The sequence below is a fragment of the Lathyrus oleraceus genome, chromosome 1, assembly GCF_024323335.1.
Source record: "Lathyrus oleraceus cultivar Zhongwan6 chromosome 1, CAAS_Psat_ZW6_1.0, whole genome shotgun sequence".
NCBI lineage: Eukaryota > Viridiplantae > Streptophyta > Magnoliopsida > Fabales > Fabaceae > Lathyrus > Lathyrus oleraceus.
In genome coordinates, this window is record NC_066579.1 from 450,962,761 (window position 1) to 450,983,484 (window position 20,724).

General features: G+C 38.4%; 1 protein-coding gene across 1 annotated transcript; it reads left to right on the forward strand.

Annotated features, from left to right (window-relative positions):
- Positions 1-12,730: 12,730 nt before the first annotated feature.
- LOC127083190 (uncharacterized) lies at positions 12,731-13,877 on the forward strand. The gene is made up of 2 exons (XM_051023446.1): positions 12,731-13,421; positions 13,578-13,877. Exons 1-2 carry the CDS (start codon positions 12,995-12,997, stop codon positions 13,631-13,633), a joined length of 483 nt encoding a protein of 160 aa, XP_050879403.1. The 5' UTR covers positions 12,731-12,994; the 3' UTR covers positions 13,634-13,877.
- Positions 13,878-20,724: the final 6,847 nt, after the last annotated feature.

The window sequence follows — 20,724 nt, forward strand, 5'->3', positions numbered from 1 at the left end:
GTAAGGGGTCTGAACCTTATTAAACAATGATATGCGAGAAATTGTATGACATCTGTTGAATTGTTGATGAATTTTGGGGATTTTAAGGAGATTGGGAAAGTTGGGGTTTTGATGGAAAATCCTCTGATTTGTGAGTTTTGTTGTGTTGTATGCATCGTAATCGAAGTATGTTGCGTATATGTGTCTGTTAAATGTCGATTTTGGTTTGCTAGCTGTGGGGTACGGGTTATGGCGAGTAGAGAAGCGAAGCTGCGCTGAATTCTGCAGCAGAGGGTTCTGGTTGCGCGCGATTCGCGGCGCGAAGCCTAGTTCGCGGCGCGAACTGGGCAGGATTTAGAGGGGTTCTGTAATTCGTTGTTCGCGACGCGAACCCTGCTTCGCGGCGCGTACTGAAGCGAAATAAGTTGTTCGCGACGCGACCCTTCGTTCGCGGCGCGAACTGTGTTGAGTTGGAGAGTTCGCGGCGCGTCCCTATGTTGGCGGCGCGAACTGGTGAAATGCAGAAGCTAATGTTGGTGGGTTTTGAGTACGTTGAGTTGCGAGACTCTTAGTAAGTCGCTGTAGTTGTACTATAAACAATTAATAGTGATTATATGATTTGTATGAGGTGTCATGATGAGGATATGTTGAATTTACGTGTTTAATTATGAATGTGTTAGGTGACGATGTGATATCGTTATGATGTTGTTGTTGTTTTGTTGAGTTGTATGTCATGATATTAATGATGATGATAACATGACTATATGATGTTGTTGTTGCGATGATGATTATGATGCATGTTTGATGTGCATGCATTCATGAAAGGCCGATGCCTAGTGATGAACGGACATGAGTTCCAATGATGTTGTTGACTCCGGGCTTGTTGAGAGGCTTGGTTCCTTACGGGGGACTCGGATTCTATGGTGATGAATCTGGGAGTGGTGGTCCTGTAGTGATCACAAAATGGGTATACCGAGTCGTGTTGAGTCATGCATGGGTGTGTGCATTGCATTTGATGTGTTGTGTTGTTGGTGTTCATGAGTTATTGATTATGATGATTAGGATGAATTGTGTTGGCATGTGTGAAACATATTTATGTTTATATTTCTGTCGTTATATTATTATTTAATAATGTAATTCTCACCCCTTCTGCATGTGTTTATGTTCATCTATGATGAGCAATGTGCAGATAAAGAGGAGTAGCTATTGTTGAGGTTCGAAGAATAAGTGTAGGGTCATTCTACAGAGTCGAGTCAAATGCTCTGGTCATGTGACACCGGGGATTATGGGATCCGATAGCTATATTATTGTTATTTACGTTGTTTGTGATGAGTGATTTGTGGAGATGTTTTGTTGAGATCATGTTGGCACATTATGATAATAATTATGTTGTTGTCCGCTGCGAAGATTTAATAAATTAAATAATATGTTTTTTATTGTGATGCGATAAGATGATATGTTGTATGAAGTGTAAACTCTTCTACATGTTGTACTCTGATATTATATATAAATATGTCGTTTGGGTAGAAGGGTGTTACATTAGTGGTATCAGAGCATGGTCAGTCCAGTCGAGTCATAATGTGATGTTTCCCTGTTGGTCGATTAGTGTAGATGACACTGTCGATATTTAACGGTTGTAGTTGTGTGTGCAGAGTATGGCTGGAGAGAATGACCGTGCGATTGCTGAGGCTTTGACTGCTATGGCGCAGGCTATGCAGGCGCAGCAGAATCCGCCGGTCGACGAGTTTAGGAATTTGGGAAGGTTTCTGAAGAATAACCCTCCTACATTCAAAGGGCGCTATGACCCAGATGGTGCTCAGATTTGGCTGAAGGAAATTGAGAAGATTTTCCGGGTGATGACGTGTACTGAAGCACAGAAGGTGCAGTTTGGTACGCATATGTTATCTGAAGAGGCTGAAAACTGGTGGAATAACACTCGCCAGAGAATTGAAGTACCAGGTACGGAGATGACCTGGGTAAGGTTCAAGACGGCCTTTCTGGAGAAATATTTTCCTGCTGATGTGCGATGTAAGAAGGAGATGGAATTTCTAGGACTGAAGCAGGGTAACATGTCTGTTGCTGATTACGCTTCGAAGTTTGAGGAGCTGGTGCAGTATTGTCCTCATTATAACAATGCTGATGCTGAGGAATCCAAGTGTGTCAAGTTTGAGAACGGGTTGCGTCCCGAGATCAAACAAGGCATTGGTTACCAGGAGATTCGTAGGTTCCCTACACTGGTTAATAAGTGCAGGATATTCGATGAAGATAGCAAGGCTAGGACTGCTCACTACAAGAGTCTTAGTGAGAAGAAGAATAAGGATCGTGGTAGTCCTTATGCATCTCCGAATGGTAAAGGTAAGCAGAAAGTGGTAGATGAGAAGAAGCCAAGTGGGGGAGGATCTTCCATAGCTGGTAAATGTTTCAAGTGTGGCGAGCCAGGCCACCGTGCTGATAGCTGTACCAAGAAAGTGCTGAGATGTTTCCGATGCGGTCAGGCTGGTCATAGAGTTACGGAATGTAAGGATGCTGGTCCGACATGTTTTAATTGTGGCGAGAAAGGCCATATCAGTTTGCAGTGCTCGAAACCGAAGAAGGCGGCTACTGCAGCTCATACTACTGGTAGGGTGTTTGCTCTGAGTGGGGCTGAAGCTCCTAAAGAAGATAATCTGATTAAAGGTACTTGCTTGATTAATAATGTTGAATTGCTTGCTATTGTTGACACTGGTGCTACGCATTCTTTTATTTCGTATGAGTGTGCGACCAGGATTGGTGTGATTGTGTCATCCTTAGGCGGAAGTATGGTGATAGATACTCCTGCTAATGGTTCTGTGCAGACTTCCGTTGTCTGTCGAGGGTGTCGTTTGACGATCTTTGAGAGAGAGTTCGTGGTTGATTTGGTGTGCTTACCCTTGCACCAAATTGATATTATTCTGGGAATGAATTGGCTAGAATCCTATGGTGTGTTTATCAACTGTTATAGGAAGACGGTGTGGTTTCCTGAAGTTAGTGAGAATGATGAGGCAAGATTTCTATCTGCTAGGCAGGTGGGGAATTTTGTGAAAGATGAAGCTCAGATATTCGCTTTATTTGCGTCTCTGCAAGTGGATGAGAAAGTGGTGAGTGTAGATTTGCCTATTGTCTGTGAATTTCAGGATGTGTTTCCGGGGGATGTAAGTGAATTACCTCCAGAACGTGAAGTTGAATTTGCCATTGACTTAGTACCAGGTACGAGTCCAGTGTCGATGTCTCCTTATAGAATGTCGGCGACTGAATTAGTTGAATTGAAGAAGCAACTTGAAGAATTGCTTGAGAAGAAGTTTGTGCGTCCAAGTGTTTCTCCTTGGGGTGCACCAGTATTGTTAGTAAAGAAGAAAGAAGGTACGATGAGGTTGTGTGTCGATTATCGGCAGTTGAATAAGGTGACTATCAAGAATCGGTATCCATTGCCGAGGATTGATGATTTGATGGATCAGTTGGTTGGAGCTCATGTTTTCAGTAAGATTGATTTGCGGTCGGGTTATCATCAGATCCGAGTGAAGTCAGATGATATTGCGAAGACTGCTTTCCGTACGAGGTATGGTCATTATGAATACACTGTGATGCCGTTCGGTGTGTCTAATGCTCCAGGTGTGTTTATGGAATATATGAATCGTATATTTCATCCGTACCTTGATAATTTTGTTGTGGTGTTCATAGATGATATATTGATATATTCTAAGACGGAAGAAGAGCATGCAGGACATCTGAGAATTGTTTTGCAGGTGTTAAGGGAAAAGAAATTATATGCAAAGTTATCTAAATGTGAGTTCTGGTTGAAGGAAGTGAGTTTCCTTGGCCATGTGATTTCGAGCGGTGGGATTTCGGTCGATCCTGCTAAAGTTGTTGCTGTATTACAGTGGGAGACTCCGAAGTCTGCTACTGAGATACGCAGTTTTTTGGGGTTAGCTGGTTATTATCGCAGATTTATTGAGGGCTTCTCTAAGTTGGCATTGCCGTTGACGCAGTTGACTAAGAAGGGTCAAGTGTATGTGTGGGATGCAGCTTGTGAAGCGAGTTTTGTTGAGTTGAAGAGGCGGTTGACCAGTGCTCCAGTGTTGGTCTTGCCTAATCCTGGTGAGTCCTTCGTTGTTTATTGTGATGCTTCTTTGATGGGTCTTGGTGGTGTTTTGATGCAGAACGGTAAAGTTGTAGCTTATGCTTCTAGACAGTTGAAAGTTCATGAGAGGAATTATCCTACGCATGATCTAGAACTTGCAGCTGTTGTATTTGTGTTGAAAATGTGGAGGCATTATCTGTATGGTTCCAGATTCGAAGTGTTCAGTGATCACAAGAGTCTGAGGTATCTGTTTGATCAGAAAGAGTTAAATATGAGGCAGAGAAGGTGGTTAGAATTACTGAAGGATTTTGACTTCGAATTGAGTTATCATCCCGGTAAGGCTAATGTAGTTGCAGATGCGCTGAGTAGGAAGTCTCTACATATGTCTATGATGATGGTTCGGGAGCTTGAGTTAATTGAACAGTTCCGTGATATGAGTTTGGGTTGTGAAGTTTCCGCTGATAGTGTAAAGTTGGGTATGCTGAAGTTGACTAGTGGAATTCTGGAAGATATTCGGAATGGTCAGCAAGTTGATGTCGCTCTAGTTGATCATATTACTATGGTTAACCGGGGTAATGGTGGTAATTTTGAGATTGATGAGAATGGCATCCTGCGATTTAAAGGTAGAGTTTGTGTTCCTGAGGTGTCTGAATTGAAAAAGAGTATTCTTGAAGAGGGTCATAGGAGTGGATTGAGTATCCATCCAGGTGCAACTAAAATGTATCAAGATTTGAAGAAGTTGTTTTGGTGGGCTGGTATGAAAAGAGATGTTGCTAAGTTTGTGTATGCCTGTTTGACTTGTCAGAAGTCAAAGATTGAACATCAGAAACCGGCAGGTATGATGCAACCTTTGAAGATTCCTGAATGGAAGTGGGATAGCATTTCCATGGATTTTGTGACGGGATTGCCGAGGACGGTGAAAGGTAATGATTCTATTTGGGTGATTGTGGATCGATTGACTAAGTCGGCGCATTTCTTGCCGATGAAGATTAATCACTCTTTAGAGAAGTTGGCAGAGTTGTATATTGAGGAGATAGTGAGGCTGCATGGTATTCCATCCAGTATTGTGTCTGATAGAGATCCCAGATTTACTTCTAGATTTTGGGAAAGTTTACAGAAAGCGTTGGGGACTAAGTTGAGGTTGAGTTCAGCTTATCATCCTCAGTCTGATGGTCAGACTGAAAGAACTATCCAATCCTTGGAGGATTTGTTGAGAGCTTGTGTGTTGGAGCAGAGTGGTTCTTGGGATAGTTATTTGCCGTTGGTGGAGTTTACTTATAATAATAGTTTTCATGCTAGTATCGGTATGGCTCCATATGAAGCATTGTATGGTAGGAGGTGTAGAACTCCATTGTGTTGGTATGAATCAGGTGAGAGTGTGGTACTCGGACCTGAGATTGTGCAGCAGACGACTGAAAGGATTAAGATGATTCAGGAGAAAATGAAGATTTCTCAGAGTCGTCAGAAGAGTTATCATGATAATAGAAGAAAGGCACTTGAGTTCCAAGAGGGAGATCATGTGTTCTTGAGAGTTACTCCGACGACAGGTGTGGGTAGAGCTTTAAAGTCTAAAAAGCTTACTCCGAGGTTTGTGGGTCCGTATCAGATTTTGAAGAGGGTTGGGGAAGTGGCGTATCGGATAGCTTTACCGCCGTCGCTTTCTAATCTGCATGATGTGTTTCATGTATCTTAGTTGAGAAAATATATTGCAGATCCTTCGCATGTTGTTCAGTTGGATGATATCCAGGTGAGGGATAATTTGACCGTTGATGTGTTGCCAATTCGGATAGATGACCGAGAAGAGAAGACCCTGAGAGGTAAGAAGATTGCTCTAGTGAAAGTTGGTTGGGGAGGTCCAGCTGGTGAGAGCTTGACTTGGGAGCGTGAAGATCAGATGAAGGAGTCGTATCCGACTCTATTTGCTTGAGGTATGTTTTCGAGGACGAAAACTTCTAAAGTGGGGGAGAGTTGTAACACCCCAAATAAAGTAAAAGAATTATTTAATTAAGTTGATAATATTATTTTATTAATTTAATTAAATAAAATGGAATTATTGGATTATTATTATTATTAATTGGAATAATAATTATTGGAAAATATATAAGTTGGGATAAGAGAAAGATTCTCATTTTGGGAACAGAAGAGTTTCACGTGAAGTTGGAAAGCTGCAGAGAAGAGGAAAGAGCTGTAGAGCGAAGGTCGAAGAACGGAAAAGCTGAAGCTTGGAGAGTGCTCAGAACTTCCTTCAATCCAAAGAGGTAAGGGGTCTGAACCTTATTAAACAATGATATGCGAGAAATTGTATGACATCTGTTGAATTGTTGATGAATTTTGGGGATTTTAAGGAGATTGGGAAAGTTGGGGTTTTGATGGAAAATCCTCTGATTTGTGAGTTTTGTTGTGTTGTATGCATCGTAATCGAAGTATGTTGCGTATATGTGTCTGTTAAATGTCGATTTTGGTTTGCTAGCTGTGGGGTACGGGTTATGGCGAGTAGAGAAGCGAAGCTGCGCTGAATTCTGCAGCAGAGGGTTCTGGTTGCGCGCGATTCGCGGCGCGAAGCCTAGTTCGCGGCGCGAACTGGGCAGGATTTAGAGGGGTTCTGTAATTCGTTGTTCGCGACGCGAACCCTGCTTCGCGGCGCGTACTGAAGCGAAATAAGTTGTTCGCGACGCGACCCTTCGTTCGCGGCGCGAACTGTGTTGAGTTGGAGAGTTCGCGGCGCGTCCCTATGTTGGCGGCGCGAACTGGTGAAATGCAGAAGCTAATGTTGGTGGGTTTTGAGTACGTTGAGTTGCGAGACTCTTAGTAAGTCGCTGTAGTTGTACTATAAACAATTAATAGTGATTATATGATTTGTATGAGGTGTCATGATGAGGATATGTTGAATTTACGTGTTTAATTATGAATGTGTTAGGTGACGATGTGATATCGTTATGATGTTGTTGTTGTTTTGTTGAGTTGTATGTCATGATATTAATGATGATGATAACATGACTATATGATGTTGTTGTTGCGATGATGATTATGATGCATGTTTGATGTGCATGCATTCATGAAAGGCCGATGCCTAGTGATGAACGGACATGAGTTCCAATGATGTTGTTGACTCCGGGCTTGTTGAGAGGCTTGGTTCCTTACGGGGGACTCGGATTCTATGGTGATGAATCTGGGAGTGGTGGTCCTGTAGTGATCACAAAATGGGTATACCGAGTCGTGTTGAGTCATGCATGGGTGTGTGCATTGCATTTGATGTGTTGTGTTGTTGGTGTTCATGAGTTATTGATTATGATGATTAGGATGAATTGTGTTGGCATGTGTGAAACATATTTATGTTTATATTTCTGTCGTTATATTATTATTTAATAATGTAATTCTCACCCCTTCTGCATGTGTTTATGTTCATCTATGATGAGCAATGTGCAGATAAAGAGGAGTAGCTATTGTTGAGGTTCGAAGAATAAGTGTAGGGTCATTCTACAGAGTCGAGTCAAATGCTCTGGTCATGTGACACCGGGGATTATGGGATCCGATAGCTATATTATTGTTATTTACGTTGTTTGTGATGAGTGATTTGTGGAGATGTTTTGTTGAGATCATGTTGGCACATTATGATAATAATTATGTTGTTGTCCGCTGCGAAGATTTAATAAATTAAATAATATGTTTTTTATTGTGATGCGATAAGATGATATGTTGTATGAAGTGTAAACTCTTCTACATGTTGTACTCTGATATTATATATAAATATGTCGTTTGGGTAGAAGGGTGTTACACCTGCAAGTTCTTGCATGCTTTACACGTGTCCAAGTTTTGCATGCGTTGCTCTTGGGGAAGGCTTGGTTGAAGACATGCATGCAAAGATGTGTCGGAATCTTGCAGTATAAATATTCACACACATTTTCACAAAGGTATTCACAATATCTTCACAGCAATCTTCACAAAACCTTCACAATATCATCACAAAACCTTCACAATATCATCACAAAACCTTCACAAAACCTTCATAATATCTTCATAAAACCATCACAATATCTTCACAAAACCTTCACAAAACATGGCATCTTCATCACAATACAAAATCAAAGCTCACGTCAATGGTGAGACTTATGAATGTGATATGTCTGGCTTCCTATTTAGAAACACCGAATGCACTCGTTTTTGTCTAAATAGAGGAGCTGACTTCTCTTATCTGAAGAAAAAGATTGAGTCCAAACTAAGACAACCCGTGTCCCAAATTTTTTATCAACAACCTTTTTTTTCAGAAAACAACTCTGTCAAGTTTTATAAGTCATTGATTCAAAATGACATGGAGACAAAATACATGTTTCGTAACCATGAGTATTCTGGTTACGAATACATAGTGTTGTACATTGTGTTGGAACAATTTCAACCAACTCAGAATATTCAGTCACAGGTTATTGATCCTGTGATTGATGACGAACAAGATGTTGAGCACCACGTTGAAGACGATGTGGTTGATGATGCTGAAGACGTGGTTGATGACTTGGTGAACCGTGATTCTGAAGACGAAGACCAAGTTCAAATACCTATAGCGCAACGCTACTCACCGCCTGCGCACTTCACAACACTTAACTTGGGCGAGGATGAGCCCTCATCAGATATGTTCTACAACCCATATATGAGGTCTGATGAGGACTTAAAGAAGGGTGACCAATTTCAGACCAAGGAAGAGTGTCTGTTAGCAATAAAGAACTGGCACTTGAAAAACTGTGTTGACTACGATGTTATCAAATCAAATCCGGAAAGATACGTTATTGTATGCAAAAATCCGGAGTGTGGGTATAGGTTGATGGCATCGTACAAGAAGAAACATAATGCGTGGGTGATATGGTCCATTTCTCAAGCTCACATTTGCGTCAACACCAACATGGCACAGGATCATCGCAAACTTAGCCATGATATGATCTGCCATTCCATATTACCTCTAGTTGAGGCTGACCCGTCACTGAAGGTCAAAACAATTATCTCCCATTGCGTGGCTGTTTTCAAATATACACCGTCATACAGAAAGGCTTGGTTAGCGAAAACCAAGGCAATTGAACTGGTATACGGTAACTGGGAGGAGTCATACAAACAACTACCACGCTACCTGGCTGCACTACGATTGTATTCACCTGGGACAGTTTCTATAATGGAGACCTTGCCGGCACAATCCCCTGACGGAACTCGTCTAGAAGGTAATGGAATATTCCATAGACTTTTCTGGGCATTCCGTCCCTGCATCATCGGTTTTACATTCTGCAAACCACTTGTTCAAGTCGATGGAACTTGGTTGTATGGGAAATACAAAGGATCGTTACTGATGGCGGTCGCACAAGATGGAAATTCTAATATTTTCCCAATAGCCTTTGCATTGGTAGAAGGAGAAACGGCTGCTGCTTGGAGTTTCTTCCTTAAGAATCTCCGAACGCACGTGACTCCACAAGCTGGCATCTGTGTGATTTCTGACAGGCACGCTTCTATAAACAGTGCATACAATAATCCAGCAAATGGTTGGCATGACCCCCCGTCTACCCATGTCTACTGCATCAGGCATATTGCTCAAAATTTTATGCGGGAGTTCAAGGATAACTTCTTGAAGCAACATTTAATAAACGCGGGGTATGCATTAAACCAACCTGGATTCCAATACTACCGCCGGGAAATAGTGTTGGAAAATTCTGATGCAGGGAGGTGGATCGATAATATCGACAGAGCGAAGTGGACTAGATCATACGACGATGGGGTGAGGTGGGGCCACATGACAACAAATCTTGTGGAATCAATGAATGGCGTCTTTAAGGGCATACGTAACCTCCCGGTAACCGCATTGGTGAGTGCGACCTATTTTCGGATGGCAACGTTGTTCGTAACAAGAGGCAGGCGCTGGCATGAAGTGTTGCAGACGAGTCAGGTATATAGTGATGCCTGCATGAAGTTTATGAGGCAGGAATCTGCCAAAGCCAGCAGCCATCGGGTTACGGAATTCGACCGCCATGGCCACACTTTTAGTGTCAAGGAAACAATTGACCACAACCAAGGGCTGCCCAGACAAGAGTATAGGGTCCTAATACCAGACAGTTGGTGCGACTGTGGTCAATTTCAGGCCTATCGTATGCCTTGTTCCCATGTCATTGCAGCGTGTTCACACAGCCACTTCGATGCATTATCGCTAGTGTCTCCCATCTACAAAGTTGCAACATTGCTCAATGTATACGACAATCCCTTTCCGGTGGTAGCATTGGAGGCGTATTGGCCAGAGTATGACGGGGAAATTGTTTGGCACAACGAATCAATGCGGCGGAATAAAAGTGGTCGCCCAAATAGCAGGCGCATTAGAACTGAAATGGACGTCGCAGAGAAAATGCAGAGGAAGTGTAGCATATGTAGACAACTAGGGCATAATAAGAACAAATGTCCATATCGTGGATCTAGTTCCACAACTTAGTTTTCATATTCATAAATCTGTGTACCAATGCTATTTATCATTAAAGCTTACTTTTTATTCCAAATAGAAGATGACACTTGAACAACAAACACAAACATCTAACATTACAACACCAATTACTAAAACAAAAACAAATACTGGAACAAAAACAAGTACTAAAACAAGAACAAGTACTAGAACAATAACAAATACAACAACAACATGACAAACAACCATTAAAATCTAAGAAATTACAACAGTTAACACTATGTCGTCTGATCCATGCATCATTTGGATGCAATCAATGTCGCTTTCAACTTCAACCCACCAACGTATCGTTTCTCCAGTTTCAAATGAGAACCTTGTTCTAAGCCTCTGAATCCTTCTGATGACTTCACCAGGTTGGTAATCTCCCTCTAACCAAGACATCAATGACCTTTTTAGTTGGTCCAACGAACGGATGTTCCAAAATTTCATCTCCATTGGGGGTTTCAAAGGCGAGAAAATAACATGCCCATCCCTTTTTAAGATTACTTGTTCAGGATCCGGGCGCCTTGATGATGTTCACTGCCATGACGACGGTCTTGGGGATGCCATGAACTCAACTTGATAGAGAAAGTGATAGGAAACAGTGGTGGAGAAAATGCAAGGAAATAACACTTTATTTATAGGAAAAGATCTGGGTTGTACACCAATCTACTTAACCCTAATTAGTGTCGCACTTGATAAATTAACCTTAACATGATTAACCCTAATTTTCCCAAAAATTTATAAATAATATTAATTACTTATAAATTTAATTAATATATATATAAATTAATATATATATATATATATATATATATATATATATATATATATATATATATATATATAAATCTTGTAAATAATTTTATTTATATATATGTATTAATATAAATTTATATAATTTATAATAAATCTAAATTCATAAATTAAAAAAAAAACATATTAAAAAAAAAAAAAAAAAGAAATAGAGTGTAGGCGCCACTCCTAGTGGCGACTTGCCCTACCCTTTAAGGGTAGGCGCCAACTAGGGTGGCGCCCATGTACAAAATTAGGGCAAAAATTGCCCAATTTTGTAATTTTTTTAAAAAAATGTTTATTTTTGAATTTTTTTTAAAAAACCTGGATATTAAAAAAAAAACTCATGATTTTTTATGGAACTTTTCCTATTTTTTAATAAAATATGATAAGTGTATGATTTCCTCTTACACATATATAATTTATTCATATTTTCAGTCTTTAAATAATAGTTAAGTACACTTATCATATTTTCATTGAAAAATAATAAAAATTATAGTTAAGAATTTTTTTCTAAGTTTTTTCCTTATTTATACCGTTTATGAATGGGCACATTTTTTAAAATAAAATTTTCTTAAAATATTTTTATTTAATATTAAAATAATAATTTTTTTAAAAATAAAAAGATAAATTAATTTTAAAGACTTTGACTCTAAAACAAACATATATTCAATTAAATTTTTGGCATCCCTCCACTATTTTAAATTAAACATATATTTAACTAATTTAATATCACCAGCAACTAATTTACAGGTCAGAAGATTATGGCAGTTAATGTTCCTCCTATCCCTCCACAACTTAATCAATAGCCTAATTGGCATCTGCCCGTGGCCACATTCCTATGCGCATGTGGATCCACATCATCATCAACTCCTATTTTTCTTCTCATCTAATTTAATTTATTAATTCAAAGAAGATCAAAATAATAACCTCTACAACATTCGACAAAGCATGATTTTAATGATACTTAGTACACTCCAAAAGATGAAGACGAAGAGAACAAAGAAAGAAAAAAAAAGATATGATGGGTCCCACTTCAAGCGCAAATTAAGGCTAAAGCACCATAAAATAGTGAAAAAAACATATATTCAAAATTTAATCTTCCATTCAACACTATCGTACAAAGATATCACATACTATATAAATAAATAAAAACATCAGAAATCGTAAAGGCAACGTTGTTTTCAACATGAATCATTAATTATTTTCATTATATAGTTTTTAATACATCCATTATTCAAATCATCACTATCACCATTCACAAGTCACCACCAAACAAACAAACAAACCAACTAATTTTCTTCCCATATAAAAATAATAATAATAATAATTGATTACGAGTATAATGTAACGTTAACTTTATTCCTTTTCCACCTTTGTATCTGTCTCTAATTTGTCACACTTCATTGTCACATTACTCAATCATAGAATGTAACGCAAGGGTAATTTTGTAATTTCACATGTAGCATATAATCCATCTAAAACCAACCAACAACATAGAAATTATTTCAATTGTCTTCTCTGCTTCCCACTTCTATATTTTCCAATCATAGTGTTCAAAAAACAGTACTAGGTGTATATCATATGTTACCTTAAAAACCTTGTCAAAACCTTATTCTCTGTCTGTGTCTGTTCACATTCAAAAGCTAATCTTTCATTAGCTTCTTATGGCATTCAGAATCAGAATCTTTGTTGTTGTTATTCTTGTTTTTGTTTTTCATTTCATAGGTGGTTATTCTTCTTCTATTCAAGAGGTTCTCCGGAGCCATGGTTTACCGGCGGGACTATTTCCGGAGAGCGTGAAGTCGTATAATTTGGATCAAAAGGGTGTTTTGGAAGTGAAGTTGGATAGTCCTTGTATTGTGAAGTACGAGAATAGAGTGTTTTTCGAAACGGTTGTTCGTGCTAACCTTAGTTTTGGTCAGCTTAAAGATTTGGAAGGACTTTCGCAAGAAGAGCTTTTTCTTTGGTTACCAGTGAAAGATATAATTGTGGATGATCCTTCATCGGGGCTCATTCTTATTGATATTGGAATTGCTTATAAACAACTTTCTCTTTCTCTCTTTGAAGATCCACCCGTTTGCAGATCCCAAGGTTGTTACTTCTATTTTCCTTTATCAAAATTGGTTCCTCTGCAGACACTAGCGCTGCAGAATTAGGTTTTTTTCTGCAGCGCCGTGTGTTTGTAGTGGGTGTTATTTGTTTATGATTTGTTATTGTAATTAACAATGGAAGAACTTGTGCATGCAGGGTTTTCAGCGGAGATGGTTGGAAGGGAGAGAAATGGATTTGAAGATCAGAGATAAAAGATTGATGGATGTTTGATCTATATGGAAAGATGGTTTCTTTTCTATGCTCAATTTTGTTTTCATTAGAAATAGTTATATACTGTCTAATGTGCATAGATCTCATGAGGATTGTGATTAGGTTAGAAGAAGTCAGTTTGGAGAAGAAAGAAAAAAGTGATGGTAGGGTTCATTGTAAAAATTTCTCTACAATTGTGTGCCACTTTTTATTTTACTAATCTTCAAGGAAAGGTGTTTAATTTAATGTCATTATTTTACTAATCTTCAAGCAAAGGTGTCTAATTTCATGTCATTATCTATAATTTCTTTCTCTCTTTCTTTCACTTTCCTTTCATTTATAATTTCAATGTTTACCGATAAGAATCGATTATATTCAATTGTTCTATTTTCTTGAATTATTAAAAAAATGATATCGTATTAGTGTTGATGTGTCATGTTGAATATTTGTTTGTGCTTCATAGTCTCGTAGGGGAGAAAGCTAGTGTGGTCCATGTTAAAATTTGGGATTATAATTGACCATATGATTGATGATACTTAGTGTTAAGTGATTTTCATTTCTAATATATATGTGTCATTTCCTTGCTTGGTTATGCAATGTTTTCTAAGGACTGAGGAAAAAAAAAATTAAATATGAACTTGTTTGATCAGATACAAATTGTTGAATAAAAAACTACAATTTTTAAGAGTCTACTACTAAATGCACATATCATTAACATTAGCTAATTGATTAACTTCCCAAAAACTAAGATGAGTATTGCCGCTATATTAATGGTTCTTGCAATGGTTCGGTTAGTGTATGCTTGTTTTAGCATTTGAAATCATAAAAACGCATTGTGCCGTTATAAATTCAAAGAGACTCTTACAAAATGGACAAAAAAAAATCATGAAAAGGGTCATGGATGGTGGTGTTAATTTAAGAAGTTCTTGATGCGTGTATTAAAGCTAATTGGAGTTGAAGAATCTTATAGACTCAACTCCTTGAAATTACTTTCTTGATGCTATATCAGCTCATTGGAGTTGAAGAATCTTAGACTTAACTCCTTGAAATTACTCTCTTGATGCTCTATCAGATGTGATAACTTCAATCTACACTCTCCTACTTAATCCCTTCATGTTGATCTGGCGGCGGGTCATAAACTTATTCTCCTAGTGAGGTATATGCGTGTGTCTTATCGTCTCATTCTCTATGTGGTGTCCCATGCTCCATTTCCAAGAAAATAAAACCATGAGAAATTGTTCGGAACTGATGCTGTGGTCACCTGGCTACTAGGCCACAACATTGAGACTAATTGGTCAAATGGATAATTCAACCTATCTTAAATTGTCCAAGGTTGAATGGCGCGTGATTATCATCACTACTTAAAAAAAACACATGCGAGATAATAAATGACGATTTGTTTAAGGTGAATTTTGATAAACAAAAACAAGTTTTAATTCACTTAAAGAATTGAATTCGAAAATATCCAAAAACATAATGTACAAAACTCATAAGTTTGAAACATATTTGACGTTAAAGTCGAAAAATAAAAAGAACTTTAAAATAACTTTAATGCAGTAATTGACTTAAAAATAAAGAATTCAATTCATATAATGGAACACAAATACATACATTTTCAGAAATCACTTTTTTTCACTAAACACTTGGATATTTCGAGGTTGTAGAATTTGTATGAAATTGCAGACCTTCAAAACTACAAGTGAACACTACTTATATACTAATCCTAACATAACCGTCTGCGACGGTCGACACAACAAATTACGCCACGTCTTCGTCTCCATGCAATCTTCGCTCTTGGCAGGCTTCCACGTTATCTGGAATAACTGTCTGATCTTATCCGTTTGCGCCTCGTTCGACCACGTGGAGAGTAACATCATATTGAAAACATGAAATTTCACTAAGTCCAAAAACTAACAAATCCCTGGTCTTTAGCTGCTTTGAAATTAAACCAAAGTAACCAACATCAATCGACGAGATCAATTTGTCGAAAACACATGCTTGATCTCATGGTCGAATGACCATTTCGACCTACCAAATCATCAAAGTCTTCAAAAATTTCAAAATCCTTAAAACCAAGGATTATGTTGAAAATTCGAGGTAACAAATTTCCCCATAAAATGCCATGTTTTGACTTTTCTTTTAGTTAGAAGAAGAAAAATGACATTTTTGAAATAATTTTCGACACTATTCAAAAACCCATTTGTTGACGTGAACGTCATCATTGCCCATTTTCTCAAATGCTTGCCCAACATGATTTTCTGCAGAAAAACCATCATTACTCCTACTTCCTAGGAGAGTGGGAAGTTACTTCCGCCCACAAACTCTTCCAATTCCTGAATAAGAACCACACCGACTGCCACGTGACTGCCATTTGTCGGACAATTACTTAGCATTGTCCTCTATAAATACCGGTTTCACTTTTTCATTTCAGGTCTTCCACCTCCAATTACTAATACACAACCTTTTTTTACTTAGAATCCTCTTATTCCACATAGCCCCAATAGAAGAAAAAATGGCAACTTTCACCACCTCTGAACCAGTCACCGACAAGAACCCAATAACATTAACGATTCAGGTGTTAGAAGAGGACACGGGGAGAGATCTTGTACATGAACCACCACTCCCCAAGGAGAAAATCTTCATATAGGATAAACAGATACTCATTCCCTTCTCCCTCTCTGATAAAATATTAGCATTTTTCGCTCTCGACTCAATAATGTTCATGAAGTAGACATAAACATGAATGAGTTTTATATAATGCTTTAACTTCATACACGAGAAATACAAACAAAGGCACTCATTTTCTATTAGAATGTACATAGTATCTACATCATTGAAGATTCGACTGAGGTGATAAATGGCTCTTTAAACGCGATTATCATCCTCTTGTGCTAACATACTTCCTGTGGTCATGTCTGAGGAAGAAATTTACAATCTCATGCACTTATTCTTAATAGGAGGAGACAATATTGGGGGGTGCATCAGATACTCCTTTATTTTGTCAGAAGGCTTCTGATGTTCTTATTTCCACTTGAACTCTTCCTTTTCAGGTGAAGAAATGACGAGAATGCTTGAGTTTTGCCACTAAGGTTCGAAATAAACCTCATCATAAAATTGATCTTCCCCAACAAAGATTGAAGCTCTTTCTTGTTCGACGGATGCCGAGTCTCAGTGATGGCTTTAGTCTTATTTTGGTTTATCTTGATGCCCTTTTTATGGACAACGAAACCAAGGAAATCTCCAGCATGCACACAAAAAGCGCACTTAAGAGGGTTCATTTTCAACCCGTATTTTCTCATTCTTTCGAATAATTGTCGAAGGTGGTCAAGATGACCATTTCCCGACACATACTTAATGACTATATAATCAATGTATACTTGCATAAAAGTTTTGATACAGTCATGGAAAATTGAACTCATTACCCTTTGGTAGGTTTCCCCGACATTCTTTAAGCAAAATGTGATCACTTTCCATTCATACGTGTCTAAAGCTCCTAGACACCGAAATGTTGTTTTTGGAACATCCTCATATGCAATAAATATTTGGTTATAACCATAGTAACCATCAAGCATACTAAGATAATCTAAATCCGCTGCCGATTTGACCAACATCTCGACGACATGCATATGGCATTTGTCTTTTGGGGTTGCATCATTCAGGTCTATGAAATCTATGCAAACCCTCAATGTTCCATTTTTCTTAATTACTGGAACAATGTTTGCAAGCCACTCGACATATCTTGATGTCCTTATAAACTTGATTTTTAGGAGGACTTTGATCTCCTATTTTATTTTTAACATAACCTCTAGTGCGAACTGTCTTGGAAATTGCTTGATAGGATTTTTTCTAGGCTTTATCGGCAGCTTTAGTTACATCAAATATCTGCTTAAACCTGACATTTCATTATAATCCCATGCAAAACATTCTTTATATTATCGAAGTAAATTAATTACCTTTTTTCTCAAACCTAGGTCGGTGTTGGAACTAATGCACGTCAGTATTTTATTAGTCTCTTCACCTAAGTCGATTTCTTCCAAGGGATCCCAGAGATACGTCTTTGTGGCTGATGCGACAAGATTTTTTTTGAAACCTAAAGGCTCATCGTGATATATGCAGTAAATCATCTAGCCTTCTACGCCACTATCTTCCATTCTTATTGATCGTGGCTCGTCAGGTGGTTTTAGCTCAATATTTTTTCTTTGCCCTACGTCAAATATTTTTATTTCATTGGCTTCGACGTCCATATGTTTTACTTCGGCCTTTATGGCCGCTTTTAACCTATTTTTAGCTACATAAGCCAAAATTCTCTCCAAAGCGTTGAACTCAGACATCATCGTTGAATTCATCACCCTTAACTAATTGGCTGGATGCTGTTATGGATTCTCTCACCCATAATCTCTCTATTTCATATAAATCCATGGGTTAGATAAAGCTTAAGAGAATAAAATGCCTCCTCTAGAGGCATGTATGTGAATCCTACTAGAGAGCAAGATGCAATGTTAGCTAAGTTTTTATCAAAATTCCTTCTATCAACGTGATTCACTTCTTCCATAAAATAGCCCTAATCAGCCTCTATGTTTTCCATAATCCCATCATTCCTCCATATTTCATCTATCTGATGGAGCGATGATGGTACATCCCCTATGCCATGGATCCACTCTCGACCTATAAGTAGATTGTAAATTGCCTTTGATGCTATCACCATAAAAACAGTGGGCCTGGTTATTGATCCGATTGTCACGTCGACCTATATAACACCCATATTATGCACCATCTTACCTTTATAATTTGATAACACCATGTTATGTGGCCTCAGGTCGGTATCATACTTTCCTATTTTCCTTAACAAAAAATGGGGCATCAAATTGACTACAGTACCCCCATCAATCAAAATCTTATTAATTATGGTATCCTCGACTTTGGCTCTTATGAATGGAGGTTTCAAGTGACTTTTCATACCCTCAATTGGCCTTTCAAAGAACACATGTTATTTCTCGATGCAACCATTATTCATCACAAAGTAGCACACATGTTTATGCTTCGCCATCTCTTCCTAATCGCAATCACTGGTTCCATCACCTTTGTGATTCAATCGCACTCCCTTGGAAGCACCGAAACTACATTACATATAACGTCTAAGTCATCCTCCAACCCGGAATCAAAATTACTTGTCACCATCTCGTCGCCATTGGGTGACGCCTTCTCTTTCACTTTCCCTTTCGCCTTGACCGCCCTGGGGGAAAATAAATGCCTTTATATTGGTTTCTTGATTTGATCATTAACTTGGTTTTGATATGGTTTATTGCTATTCGACTAAACAACCTCCCTTTATGATTTCTTCTTCCTTTAGAACCTCCTCCATTGGGTCCTTGACATTGGATTTTTTCCTTTGTAGTTGCTAGGCCCATAGGAAATTTTATCCGACACCTAAAATTTCTCGCGATAGGTTAGTGAGGAACCTCTACCCATATTAAAATTCTTCCATTTCTGGTGGCCGAATCCCTCTTTCTTTTAGGTCGCACTCACTTCCCCAGGGGCATTGGATGTTGGAACATTGGTGCTAGGTTTGTTCCTATGACGAGTTGGGAATTGTTGTCTCTTCTAGGGAACTCCTCTTTTGTTAAAGTAGAATTGAGGTTTGTTATTCTTCCATTTCCCTTTTTTGTTGTGCCTATTGAGCATTCTCTACATCCTTCACAGCCTTTTGTTGAAGACTGCACGACATCTTGGGCATAACATCACTTCTGACTCTTTATCCTTATAGCGGTGAAGGAAGTCGACCAGACATTTCTCAGTTTTGGGGTAGACAAACTTCATCTGATTTTTGCTTCTTTTGACAGCCTCTTCTTCAACCTTCATGTCAAAATCTTCAGTAATTTTGACAATGTTAATCTCCACTTGTTCAACATAGAGGGATTCTTCGATCTACAATGGATCATAATCAATCTTCATATGCACCTTACTTTTAGTAAAATTCAACCCTCCACATTTCAAAGCACTTTGGATAAGATCCCTGAAAATAAAACATTGTGAAGTTTTATGCCTCAAAAGATTGTGATATTTGCAAAAATCTATTTTCTTTCTTTGTTCTAATGGTGATACTTTTGCACCCTGTGGCACTAAGATTTTTCCATATGCAACCAACAGATCAAAAATATCATCACATTTAGTCACATCAAAAGTATAGGTTTTCTCTGGGAATTTGTCACACTTTTCAGGCTTAACAAGGTTCTTCCCATTTAACGGTGTAAGAAATTTACATACATAGGGGGGATGGCTTCAACTCATCCAAATCGACCTCATTCTCTTCGACATGATTGTATTCGACATCTGACCCTTGGTCATTGTCATCCATGTCTACATAAGCCACTCTTTCTTATGTATTTCTGTTCACTCTAGCTTTCTCGCTCTTCAACCGTTCGACTTGTCGAACTCTGTCCATCAGTTGGTCCATATCCCTTACATATTGTGTATCCAATTTCTTTCTTAAGGAATAATCTAAGCCCCCAGCCTCAATCTCGACTAAATCGTGCTCAGACACTAGGTTAAAACACCTTATTTTCAAAAGTCAGAGTCTATTTAGGTCATTGTCAATCGATTCAGGGAACTTTTGCTTCACGCTTGACAATTCTTTCAGGCTGATTTTAGATTGCCCCATATAAAATTGTTCATGGAACACTCTTTCTAAACGAGTCCAATCATTAATGGAATATGCAGGGAGCATTGTAAATCATATAAATGCATTTTTTGTAAGAGAACTAGGGAAATATATCATCCTCAAATTCTCGTTATTTTCTATATCCCCCGCTTAAGTCAAATAATGAGTGATATATTCGACCGTAGATTCATTAGTGTCACCAGCAAATTAGGTGAACTTAGAAACTTTCCAACCCCCTGGAAGTTCCGTATATAATACGTACTCCGACAATGAGGATGTATAATTTGGCCTTTGAAGGCCTAGGTTCATACCATTTTGCACCATTATTCTTTCGACTATCGTTGCAAGATTATTCTCTCCTACCAGGTTTTCTTGTCAGACTTATTGGATCACTTGGTCAGCGTCCTGATTTTGATTAACCACAAGAATTTTCGG

Bases quoted from the DNA above. Each gene is read 5' to 3' on its own strand.
- LOC127083190 (XM_051023446.1), top strand. From the start codon at position 12,995: ATGGCATTCAGAATCAGAATCTTTGTTGTTGTTATTCTTGTTTTTGTT. The intron at 13,422-13,577 runs GTTGTTACTTCT...TTGTGCATGCAG, and splicing joins ACCCGTTTGCAGATCCCAAG to GGTTTTCAGCGGAGATGGTT.